At 37.4% G+C, this 13444-nt stretch overlaps 1 protein-coding gene across 1 annotated transcript; it reads left to right on the plus strand.

Moving 5' to 3' along the window:
* The first annotated feature begins 233 nt into the window (after positions 1 to 233).
* Positions 234 to 2607, plus strand: LOC146170514 (uncharacterized). The gene is made up of 6 exons (XM_083388722.1): positions 234 to 329; positions 533 to 651; positions 863 to 939; positions 1369 to 1540; positions 2144 to 2232; positions 2418 to 2607. The coding sequence occupies exons 1-6, from the start codon at positions 234 to 236 to the stop codon at positions 2534 to 2536; spliced, it is 672 nt and encodes a 223-aa protein (XP_083244848.1). The 3' UTR covers positions 2537 to 2607.
* Positions 2608 to 13444: the final 10837 nt, after the last annotated feature.

Raw genomic sequence — 13444 nt, forward strand, 5'->3', positions numbered from 1 at the left:
AGTAGGATTGGTGGATTGTCCAAAGACTGTTACCTTTTCTAAACCTCTTATTATTACAATTTCCAACAAAATATATAAGCGGATGTTAAAAGTCGTTTAAATTATAGTGTGGCATAACCTAAGTAGGAATTTACTCCTGCATTGAAAAATAAACTTGTTCCCATCTTCAACTACAGGTTGTTCACGATTCCGACAAACAAAATCAGTACAGAAAGTTCCATTATTTTAACATTATGCACAAGCGAAGATATATTTCCGGAAAAGGTTTCTTCGAATCGTCAACAGCTTCAAACCAGTCAGTGATTTGCGCGATTTTGTTCCAAATAAAGGTAAAGTTTCATTTCATAAAATGTAAAACTGTAGCCTACCTCCATAAATAAAATATTACTTCAGCCCCCTCTGTAAAATGTAGTCTATACCAACACTATACTTGGCTATTGTTTTATTTGTATTTGGAATGTTACGAATTAATCCTTGGTAAATACTCGAATCAAAAATTTTACTTTGTGTAAAGTTTGCTTTTACATAACAGAAAGGAAATGATGGTACACCGAGCGCCGAAGTATATAACACAAAAGGGAACAACTTTGAAATTATCTCTTCGATCAAAAACCCAAGAAACGCTCTAATAGGATATATCCTTCTGGCCAAGTATGGATGGCTGATTTTCATACAAATATACTTCCTTTTGTAAAGGGCTATTTAATTGGAGTGAAGTTGTTTTGTTTTTTGTTAAAAGTCTATTTAAAACAAAACTGTGTTTTATCGAAGCCTTGAGATTCAGAGTTTTTGCGTATTTGAAACAACACATTTAGGTTATAAATGATCATCATTATTAATTATTGTGCGCTTCACGTTGTAGGTATTCCAGTACCATCGGTGAATCTATCACCTATTCTGAAATAGAAAAGGTCCTGAGACAAATCGTCGATTTCACACGTAAGTTCGTGGTTCGTATAGCTTTTCTATGATACTTTATAACGAAATTAAAATCACGCCAATCCAATATAAAGTAGAGTAACGTCCTCGCAAACCCGAAAGAAGTACAATACAGTTTAACAATGCTGGATAAAATGTCAGCACTGCAATCTTGCTTGTTCAACTCTCATTTTAAAGAATTAAATAATTTTCTTTGATATTTCTGATTTCTTGTAAATATTAATATATTATTATCCAAAAAAGTTGAATCTAAATTTTGCGATTAATTTTGGCGAATTTAACGGGGATGTTTGTGCAAAGTTAGTAAAAGTCGACTAGGCCTATTGGGCTATCTACAAAAGTTTTGGGAAACAGTAGCCTATACTTTAAATTTTACCGTGTAGCCTACACCATGCACAAACAACTGAATGTCCAGATAATTTCACTCAGTTGCGCCATCATTGGACATCCGAGATCTCCGGCCAAGAAATCACTTCGTGTTTCCGGTGAACTTTGTCAAGGGAAACCTCACTTACTCCAGCCCAGAGGTTACTTCAGGATACCTGCAGTTTCGTGCTTACGATTTCTATGGCGCACCGTACGCAATGTGCCCCGGAGTGAGGTGATTTTAAACACAGCGATTGCTTAATTTGACAATCGATTATCAGATGTGTAAAGTTTCCATGTATAATGTCAAGCCACAAATATATCAATGTATAATGTCAAGCCACAAATATATAGGCCTACTCGGAAAATAGAAGCGTTTTGTGATGATTGAGTAAATGTGATGCTTGGTACGACTATAATTATAGGCACGTTTTAACAATATAAAACTATTTTATATTGATAACTATACGGACATTATCTAGAATTTTAGATGTTTGTAAAAAAACACTATAGGATTATTACGAATGCAATCTATATACTTAGGCGGGCGCTTTTTCATATTAAGGAGAATAAGTTTCCTTCCGACTTGCAAACTAATAACAACTTTCCGACTTGCAAACGAATAACATACAAAAAAAACAAGAAAATAATAATCAACGAACAACACCACATTATTACTAAATCGGCCTATTCCTTCTTTGAATGAGAATTTTTGATTTATTCCTGTTTTTTGCGAAAATCCACAAAGGACCAGTTAATTTCTCGAATCATAATATTGTTAATTACACCAATTTTTCCGTAACCATTTGATGTTTTGACGGCTAACTATTTTTTACAGAATAAACAATGTCGACCCATCATTGTACTGCATTGGATCAGCAGGGACATCTTCGTGGAGCCAACAAGCCAGATGCGGAGACTTTTCAGGTTCGTATTACGTTTTCTGCAGCTGAAAAGATTCGAGTTAACTTTGAGTGAGCTGCAGCAAAACGATGAATGGGATTTCCTCAGCCTAAACAAAACTTAAACTAAAAGCATGAGATATCCTATTAAACGTTGGGATGCGAAAGTCTTACTTAAATAACAATTTAAAAGAAAAAATATTTTGGCAGATTGGAGCAGCCTACGTGATCATGTCTTCGTGAATAGATCTACTTCACGAAGTTTTGTGAACGATGTAAAATCTACGATCATGATTTTCACAAGAAATCACAAGGAAAATCCCGTTTAGGCGAAAGGAATGTAATACCATGAAATACTGAATTTGTGCATATTTTTGTGTGATTACCATTACCGTTGGATTATACTAGTTGTGAGCACGGAATTATTTTGTCATTCGTTTTGCTACGAGTTTAAAGGACAAAACAATAGGTAAACCTTTCCAAATAACTACCTCAAAGTACAGCAAAACCTGTAATTAACTTACACAAAACTTTTTATGAATCTGTTAGTCGTGGTTGAAACATCGTTTAATATTAAACAATAAACCAGTGCTGTAAGTCGTACAGAAAGGCCACAGAGATCTATCGAAATCGACGAAAACAAATAAATAATAACGCGTGTTTTTTTCGAAAGTGAGTTTTGCTGGACGGTCCACGTTAAGGGTCTGTCATTTGTTCAGGCTTCGTTTTTGTTAAACAAGAATAAAAACAACGTCCATAGGAATCACGGTTAGCCATAGACTGGAAAAATAAAAAAATCGCCGTTACTCTAACCGCGCAAAAAGAAAAGAGATAGTATTTACAATTTTAACCATAGATTTGATAGTAATTGATCTATCCATTAAGTTTATTTACAACGAAAAATGTTAAACTAAAAACCGACCGTCGATTGTCCAGTAAAGTGCTAGGAAATAGCAGTATAACTTACAGATAAAAATATAAACGAATTAATATTTTGTATTGTGTAGTTTATATTATATATTTTGTTTTTTATTTTCCTTAACTTGTTTCTGCAAGCAAAAACAGATATGGGCCGAAAACTTCCCCACTTTGATGCGAAAGGGGTTCAAATATGGCGTAGATTTTGGGGAATGATCGAAACATATATTTGATAAATAGAATTTACGTAGATAATGCGTATGGCCATTTCATTACATTTTGACCAGATTACGTGTTTGAAAATCAAATATTATTATTCTCCTAAAGACTTAAAATGATTTAACGCCTATGGTTAGCTATACTTTTGCAAACTTTTACTCGGTAATTTTTTACCATGGCTTGGGCCGAGCAATCACTGTTAAAACAGGCTTTAAATCTGTAGTTTTAAACAACATGAAAAACACTATTATGTTCTCAATACGCAAACTATTAAATCGAAAGTTTTGCTAGATGTTTAGGCCTGATGTTGGTAGTATGCTGGTTGGAGCAAGATGCGCAACAGGTGCTAACAGAGAGGCGTAGACTGCCTTAAGATTTCGCATTTAAACTTGCGGCGGTAAATACACCCTATTGACACTTAATTATTAGGCGAAGATTATCGCGAAGTAATTGGTCGCCCGAAAAAAAACTAACGCCGCATTGAAAGCAAGCATTATAAATGAGTCGCCGATATTCTGCTTTGAACATCTCTACTAGCAATGCTTCCCTCCGTTAATTGTACGGTGGGTGAAACTTTATTCACGGCCTTACCTCTTTGTATATTACCGCGACAATACGATGAAATACGATTTGGAGAATATTGGAAAAATCGTATTTGGAGAATATTTGCTATTTTCACCTGTATAGTATGTTACTCCAATCCAACATATCAACACACAATTTTAAGTTGTGTAGGCCTGGTGTTGATATGTTGGATTAGAGTTGCCACCAGATTTCGCATTTAAATTTGCGGCGGTAAAATAAGTTGTTTCTTAACAGCATTAAGTAATTTTACTAAAGAGAAGCCTCGTTTTAAAATGCAAGTCGCACGAGCCCAGTTTAGGACGTGCCACTTCGCACAATGAAAGTCTCATGGGACAATAAAGCGCAGCAGGGGTGAGTCGGTTCGTCACTTCACAAGCTGGACAAAGCAAGCGAATATGAACGAATTCTGTATGAAAGTTTTTCTGCTGCTAGATGGCAGTCGTTAGCTACAAAGTGCTAAAACGCAATATTTCAGGTTTTTACCCCCCAAGCAAAGGCCCCTGGGGGTGCAGCCTCATAAACTTTTACAAAGCACCTACATACCACTCTACGCCATGTCTGAAAATTTGAAGGTTCTACGATGTCTACTTTTTCTATAAAGATTCGGACAAAAATCGGTCTGAAACATACCGAACGGCAAAAACAAGATATGTCCCGAATAAATTTTCGGCCCATAAAATAATACCGCATACCACAACGCAAATTGTTTGGGTTAGCGTTTGAGGGTGGGTCAAGTTATTATTAATAATAAACATAATATAACTTGACCCATCCTCATCCAAACGCCAACCCGCACCCTAACCCAAACAGTATGCGTTGTGGTATGCGGCATTTGAAGAGTTTTTTTTTTATTAATTTTCACGTACATAAGTGAAAGAGCGCCAAAATAATTATAATACAAAGCGTTTAGAGGGTTCAGTAACATTATATTTATCTTGGCGCTGGTCTATAATCCTAACACATTTATTTTAACTGTAACGAAACGAGTTGTCACAGTTAAAATTGCAAGAAAGGCGTTAGAAACATGAATAACGCTATTATATTGCATGAAATAAATCTGATTTTACCCCCTTGTTATACGAGTTTGATTTTATTCTAAATGAGCTTAAACAATTGCATTATTATGTGGCCCGAAAAAAAAAAAAATTTTATGATTGATTTTCTAACTCATTTAAATAAATTTCTTAGCCGGGTAAATAACCAAAAAAGTACCGATTGACTGTTTGCCTGGCACACTCGAGCAAGCATACACTAATTTGTAATTATATATCGATTTACCTACTTATTAATCCGGGTAAATAGCTTCTTACCTAACAAAATGTCTAAACCTGTATAGTTGCTACCTTTTCGTTCGAACGCTAATCTAACCAAATTAATGCGATATAACACACAAATGTAACATATTTTAACTTAATTCGGTGCATTATACATATACGTTTGTGTATTGGGTCGCTACAATTTACAAAATTGCCCAAAAAAATTAAAAACGATGATTTTTGTATATTTCAACAGGTGAGATATGACCACCGTGCTATCTGAACTCCACTAAATCGAAACTAAACAAACTGTCATAGCATTTCAAAGTGCATACTGTCAGGTCGCTTATAGATTTATTGTACATTCACATTATTTAGCATAGTTCGCTTTCAATAAAAGAGCTTACAGCGCAGTAAAAACGGGTCTCGCAAGTAAGGCATGCATCTGTTGACTGTAGTGTTTTATCCAACAGCAGCGTGACACTATATAGCACAAGAGCGACTGCGATGGAGATTAGCTGAGTCGAATGTCGGCTAGATTTGCCAGAACGGCCACGAAAGGAAATGAGTATCTAGGTGAAATATTTAACACTTTACCAGGCGAACACGCTATAATTACAAGCACAAACAGACATGCGTCTTTCTCTACATTTTCTATTTTGCTCCCAGAAGAGCCCATTATAAATTAAGGCGATTTGGGAAACATTTGAGCGCGCATGAATCTGAGTTGCACAACTTGTATAATTTCTATGGACTTTGGTTCACACTAGACGCGTCTAGCGTTAACGTCAAACGTTTTTAAAAAACGCTTTCGGTTGCGGAAAAGTTGAAATATTTCAACTTTGACGCTTTCGCTGAGAAGCGAGGAAATTTGCCGTTAACGCCGGCAACGCGTTAAGCAAGATTCACACCAGACGCGGTTGGCGGCAAGTGGTGCGTTTTTGCGTTCGACGGCAAGCGACGGGGTATTCACACCAGACGGCGTCATGCCGTGACGGCGTGATTTTTTCGCTTGAAACGGCTGACGGCAAAGTTAAATCAGATTTAACTTTTCCGTCAGCCGCACTACTTGCAGACTGACGAGCTGTGTGCAGAACCTTGTTGCAACGGGACAATTTCGTAGTTTTAAGTTAGTTTGCTTGAGGATAGAAGGTTTATGTAATATTTATGGTAAGGGTACAGTTTGTCTTTCCCTAATATTTTTTTTTTGAAAAAGTGTCGCAAAAAGAATAAAAGACACGATAGGTGCAATAATGTTGGTTTGATTTAATCATTTTGGTGTTCTCCCTGTATATATGATTCTGGTAGCAGCCAGTACAAGGATCAAAAGCGGAAAGAAAATGTGTGGAAACATATTGCCCAACAAACTGGCCAGACAGGTGCAGTTGAAACTTGCATGAAGCGCTGGAAAAGTTTGAGAGAGCGCTTTGCTAAAGAAAAGAGGAAGAATGAAAATGCACAAAAAAGTGGTGCTGCTGCTGCAAATTTACAGGGTGGGAGCACTATGAGGCTCTTAAATTTTTGCAAGAGCATTTGAGGCATAAAGTGTGAGTGATTTTTAAAATTAATAGAAATTTTTTTAATGTGCTCTGTTAACATCTGTGGTTTCTCATAGGACTGTTGGCAACTTTCCCCAAACCTCCAGTCCAATTATTGATTTCACACAAGATGAAGCTACACCAAAAGATGGTATTTTTATATTGTTTTGTGTTCAATCAATTCAACTTAACATCTACTAATGTATAGTGTCTTGCACTTTTTGTATGCTTATGTGCACTTTTAAACAGTCTAGTTGTTTTCAATTTCATATACTTCTGGTGTTTTGTTACCTCTTTGTATTTTCTCTTTTTTATCCTGTATCAAACATTTTTGTGCAATGTATAGTGTCTTACTCATGGTGTTCTGTTACCTCATTATATTTTTTGTTCTGTATTATTAGCCAATGTTTATGCTGTTTCTGGCTTATCAAACATGAAAATGTGCAAAAGCTTTGTTTGCTTTAATATGTACAAAAACAAATTTAACAAAACAGTGAATGAAAAGAACTAGGTTCATATGTAGCAAAGGTAATGCAGATCCTTACTGGGCTTTAATAACAAATTGTTCACGTTGCTAAGATATTTGTCTTAATAAATAAAAAAACATGCATGACTGGGGTGGGGTTTAATATACTCCTTCTATCAAGCACACTGACCCACTTTATTTGGCTAAAAGCGTCCAACAGCGCAAATAACCATGGACACATAAGTTATGAGCCGTTACTTTTCGTGCCCTTTTGACTTTGGCAAAGCCTTTGTTCAGTACAAGATGATCCATTTCTTATCCCGCTGTGTTTGCAAGACAAAAACACTTCGTCGCCAAACGCACAGCTGGTGTGAACGCCGTTTTTGCGTCAAACGTTGCGCGGAAGAAACGCGATCAACCGTTGCCGCCGCTTATCGCCAGCGCAAAGCACAGCAGCAAGACCAAGAAATAGCTCCAGCTTTCCAATGGTTAAGGCAAGGGCATAGACCCCCTCACCCCCCCTACTTCACGATACAAAGCTAGGCGGTGGTCACCTGGGGATTCGTAAAAAAATGTGCCAAGGTCGTGGAACGACACGTCTGGCCAGACTGGCGTGAGAAGACTGAACGGTATTGCATAGAATATCGTGAGTGTGGATTAAATAAGAAACCCTCAAAAACACCAAAAGCCCCCTTGGAACGATCTTGCGAAGAACCCTTTAGAAAGGGTAGAAATCGACATCATTGGACCAATAACTTCAACACGCCACGGATACCAATGTGTCCTCGTAGCCTGTGATGTGTTTATCAAATATGTCCGATCATGGCTTTCTTTATGAGTTCCGCTAGGCGTCGCACCATGCATATAGGGGTTTATTTTTGCTCTCGCTGTACAGAAGAGGGTTGGCTCTTTCTGACGGTGTGTTTATCATTAGGGTAGACCCAGCACAAGGGCAACTACACAAATCTAAATTTTCGGGCAAAATAATGCAAACATATATGACCGTGAACCTTCAATAAAATACGCCAGGTGTCGCCACTTGCAAGATATTACCCCCCTGGACAAATTTATTGGGAAAATGCTGTCACCTTTGGGAAAAATATGGCCAGCCTAACCAGCTTTATTGTGACCTTTGGAATTTAAATTTAAAAAACTAAATTTTGCTACTGTACCTTCTGGCGCTAAAAAAAAGGATTCTAGACCAGCGCCAATTTTCGTTGTTTGTACAAGTAAAACGTAATTTATTTCATATATTTAATATACCGACAGGTTATTTTACGATTTTTTTTAAACAAACACTTTTTTTCGTTGCGAGGGACTCCATCCATAAAACACTTATAATAACTTTATTATTCTATGAATTAGTTGTTTTTTTTGCGATTTTTTAAGCAGTTTGCGACAAAATAAAACAAGTTAGGGGCAGAGTATATGTTTTGAAGAAGCCGATAAAATTTGCGATTTTTTTATTCACGACTAAATGTGCGTTTAATTTTTTTATCGCCAGTGAAACAACTGACGCGAAAAAAAATATTTAAACGACCTTGAACAAATCTAAAGGTGGATCATAGAAATCACAGTTGCCGATAAGTGTCGCTGCATAGCTGGGCGTGGCGAAAAAAGGGCATTGTTTAAAAATGACTCGCTTTGTTTGATCGCAATTTACAAAAAAAATTGATTGGGTTCAAATGTCGAAAAGTGATTCACACGTAACAAAAACGACTTATTTTAGTCGTTAACAATTGCACAACAAAGCCGGATATTGTGACGTCACAGTTAACAGCGCGATCATCTATTATTATTAGCGTATGAGTTAACAGGGCTATTGTGATGCAACAATCGCTGCTAAGGCAACCCAAGGGGTAGGGGGGTCATTGTTGTACAAAGACGGTCCTCATATAAAGATACAATGGTGCTTTTATTTGGTAAAATCTAACTATTTTTTTATGCTGAACGAATTTAAAGTTTTTGTGAGATCTTATGCACTTGAGTAGAACCAAAATTATTGTGTTTTTTATTTCATTTTTGCAACGATTAGTCATTTTGATATTCTGAACAAACTAGTTTGTGGTTCCGAATCATTTTTTTTACCCAGAAAAGCAATGCTTCTGTAGCAGCTTACCTATATTCCATGCAGCGCAACTGAGTTATTGATGAAGCCTCGCAACGTTGTCGCTTGTAACTGAAACTGAAGGGGAAGTGGCGATGTAAACAAAGCGCTGGAAATGCACGGGTGGGTGGTTACAATTGTGGATCGACAAGCTTTTGTGGTGGCGGCGTGACGCTAAACACACAAACACATTAAACCACTAAACCACAAATGATCACCGGAAGCTGTCGCCTTGCACACCAGAGTAAATGGTGAAAATATTGGTGGTTTTATCCTGTATATAAACACGGCTGTCAACTAAATATATTTCAGTAAAAGTGCGACGTGTTTGTGATCAAAAGTTTGTTGCTAACAACACATTTTGTTAAATGCCTTGCAAAATGCTGGGTAATCCGTGTTTGTTTTTAAGGTGTCTGTAACGCTAAACCCTCCGACACACCGAAACACCAACGCTGTCGGGAAGTGGACGCCAAATATAAACTAACCACACCTGAGCGTTGCTTACATGTTTAACCAAACTCATCACTTGGTCGTGGTAAGGTTTCCTCAAACACAAACCGCCAGAAATTAATTCATTCACAGCTTTTGGTTGCTAACTTACAATAATACGAGGCGTGATAAAACTAAAAGTATTTAAAATGCTTGAAAAAAATATTTCAAATACTGTGTTTTTCAGCTTGAAATCTACAAAACACAAACTACTATGTGCAAAAACATAAACGGCTTAAGCGACGTTTAAAGTCGCAGTCACGAAACTAAAAATGTCGCAGCTCAACAAGTTAAAATCAATGTTCCACCACATTTTTACAAAAGTGTGGCAAATTATTAACTCTCTCTAATCGGTGCAATAAATTGTTGTGGAGTGAGAGGTTCCAGTCGTCACTGATGTTGTAACACCGCTGTGGTGAAACGCGGTTGAGTCAGCAGCCAGAGGCAGGTTGTGTGCGGTTACATCACGCTTCGTTTGCATACAAGCGCTTATTCATGGAACTGACGAGGATACAAGAGTCGACATCTATTGTACGATCGTCGGGTTTAGCTCGAGACAGCGAATCATAATTGACTCTTGATTGGAATAACTTTAACTTCCAAACAATTTTCATAATCGAGATGTCTGCCTTCATCATTTATTTGAAAATATTTGCTAAAAGTTGAACTCAAACTTTATATTGCCCCAGTTTTACATTGATAGACAAATATATACTAAAAAAATTGTGTAATGTCATCGTTCTCCTACGTTTGGCAAATGCGAAACACTGAAATAACAATCGCGGCACCCTTGTTACAAAACAATACAATTACAACTTCACAATCGCCTTTGCTGCTTAATGATAAGGAATAGTAGGGAGATACCACACTCCTATTAATTTACCAACAATATTGCTTTTGCACTTGTCTTTGCGCGTATTTTTAATACAAATAGGTTATTTTTGGAATTTACAAAAAGTTTCGCGGTCAACAAGCATCGGCAAAAGGTATAGAACATGTGCAACTCGTTTATCATGGGCTGATGGCGCAAAGTCACAACCTATAGCGGATCAAGGTTTTGCAAGGAGGCATGAAAATTTTGAGGAAGTCACATAATTACGTTATACCGTTGCGTCACAAAACAATATTCTTGAAATCACCTGCTGTTTTCGAGCGAATTTGGGCTCAATATACAGGTAAATAATAACCTCGCGGAGCGCAAAAAACTTGAGTTTTTTTGTTTTACATTTTTAAACTTATAGTTTAATTTGTGAGAAATTCACTTTGTATGTTTATTAGCAGCGGCACAACATGTCATAGTTTATATTGCGCCTTTGGGCTCGAGGTTTACTATTAACTGACAAAAAAAATTAAAAAAAAAAACGAATCGCGAAAACATTTTTTACTCACACAGTCTGGTGGTTTTTCTACTGTACCTTAAAAATACTAATTAGAAAATATCAATCAATAAAATGACGTAATAATAGACGCGAGACGCAAGTCACGTGATTACGAAACAAGGAAGTGCTAGTAAGTCAAACAGCGGACAATGTGACGTCACAATACGACACTCGATTATAAAAAAGAGTTCGTTGTAGAAAGAAGCTTTGTTTTAAAACACGATCGGGATTCTAAATTAAGAACACAAAATCGCGTTAATTTGTTTTGTCACAAATAAGTTGTTGTTCTGAACTATTGAGTGATAGGTTTGTCAGCGGGATCCGCCGTTCTATTCTCATAAGCAATATTTCTTGCCTTTTTTTACCTCATGTATACACCTGCCGACTCACGTTACACGGAATATCGTTTTTACGACCTTAACATAATTCTTTGTGCTTATATTTATCGCTTCTTGTCTTGTAGTATTGCGTCGGCATTCGTCGGGTGGATACCGAGAGAATCGGAAGCATTTTGAGCACAGTTTGCAATCTCGTTGGTTAGAGACAAGCTGTAGCCTTATGCGAGCACTTGGTGTGCACGGTTATTTGCCGTACTGATTGTCGTTCTGTCCAATAAACGTCTTGCTCGAGAAAGTAAAGTCATTCCTATCCTTAGCAGCTACTTCGGGGATTGTGTCGGGAACACGACGAAAGAATTGTTTAAAGACGAACTTAGATGACGTGATTTCGTGCAGAAGTAACACCAAGGCGATTGGTTTAAAATGCGTTGAAGCTTTGTTGCATAAATTGGGTGCCATGATTGCTCATGTTTTACCTCGGAGTGCTTGGAAGGAGATGATGTTGGAAGCAGCGGTGAAGTCACGTGACGTAAATATTTAGCAACTAAACGGTTGAAAGGCTTGGCTCAGTGGGGATCGTGAAGGGTTCCCTACAATGGGAGTAGGGGGCTTGGGGGGAGAAGGGTCTGTAGGGGGCGGCGGGTCCCTCGACAAAGTTGAACCCAAAAACGTTGTCGTGTGACAGCTTTCCACAAAAATAGTTATAACAAAATGCTCCAAGCCACCTTGCTGACCATAAAACAAAAACTCAATGTATGCGGATAATTTAAGTAATGTAATGTTTTACATATTATTTTCAAAATGGTATGATCTTTTACAAAATACTTGAGCTGGGGTATCGTACTTATAATGCTGGCGTTTGCTACATAACGTATCTCATCAGGTATGTAAGACGACCCTTGGTTTTCTAAAATAAGATGGGTTTCTCTGAATCACGGGAGTCAGAATGACAGAGACGCGTTTTGTTGCGAAACCTCAGGTTGTTTGTTTGTGGTTACATTAAGGCGTTGTGGGCAGCAAATCGCTCTTCTGGTGTAAACGAAGTATAAACCGACGTTTCGGCAGCAGATACCAGCTGACCTTATCAGGGTTAATAATTAAAACGAGAATGCGTGCGCAAGCTTATATATGCTACTGACAAATAAAATAACTTTTGGTAAAACACGACCTGAAATACAAGAATGATTAAAACGAGTGTAGCAACGATGAAAGCACCTGTGATCTATGCAAGTCTGCGATATGCTTGAAATAGAATTTGTGGAAACACAGTTTTATATCAGCCACAAGCCAATTCCCCGGAAATATCAAACAAATTGTTTTATTTAATCTATTCCTTTGCAAAAACGAAGTAAATATCTTTCTTAGTTTTTAAAATAGTTTTCTAAATTTCCACGAAAATTGTCGGAACTTTATAATTCGAATGGGCTCAGTGACGACATAATACAACCATAAAGGTCCTACTATAAGAGAACAATGGGTGGCCGCGCGTTTATTATTGTTACGTCAACAGAGCGGGATTGTTGAGTACAGGGGTTAGCTCGAAACGCAATCACTCACCAAACAAAGCGGGAAGTCTGCCACAAAAAGTTGTTTGCGCAAAGCCGAAGTTCCCTTCCACAAACGTTAAACTTCAATCGACGCCGCTTTGCTTTTACTGAACTGAGCGCGCTTTTCACAAACTGGCCAGTTTGTTTGGCCGCTTTTAAGGTTCCGCAGCCCTTTTCTGGTGGAAATTTGTTTTGAAAAGAAGTTGTAATCAAAATACATGTTTAAAAATGAGCAGTGTAATTCAATGTTCGATTTGGCGGCGCTGGTATAGAATTCTACTACTTTTTTGCAGTAACGAAACGAGTTGTCAAATTGTAATTGCAAGAAAAAAATAAACATGAAAGAATACATTTAATAACAAACTAGGCTACCCAAACCCAAACGTTACCCCGAA

Source organism: Ascidiella aspersa, chromosome 1, assembly GCF_963924565.1.
Source record: "Ascidiella aspersa chromosome 1, kaAscAspe10.2, whole genome shotgun sequence".
Classification (NCBI taxonomy): Eukaryota; Metazoa; Chordata; class Ascidiacea; order Phlebobranchia; family Ascidiidae; genus Ascidiella; species Ascidiella aspersa.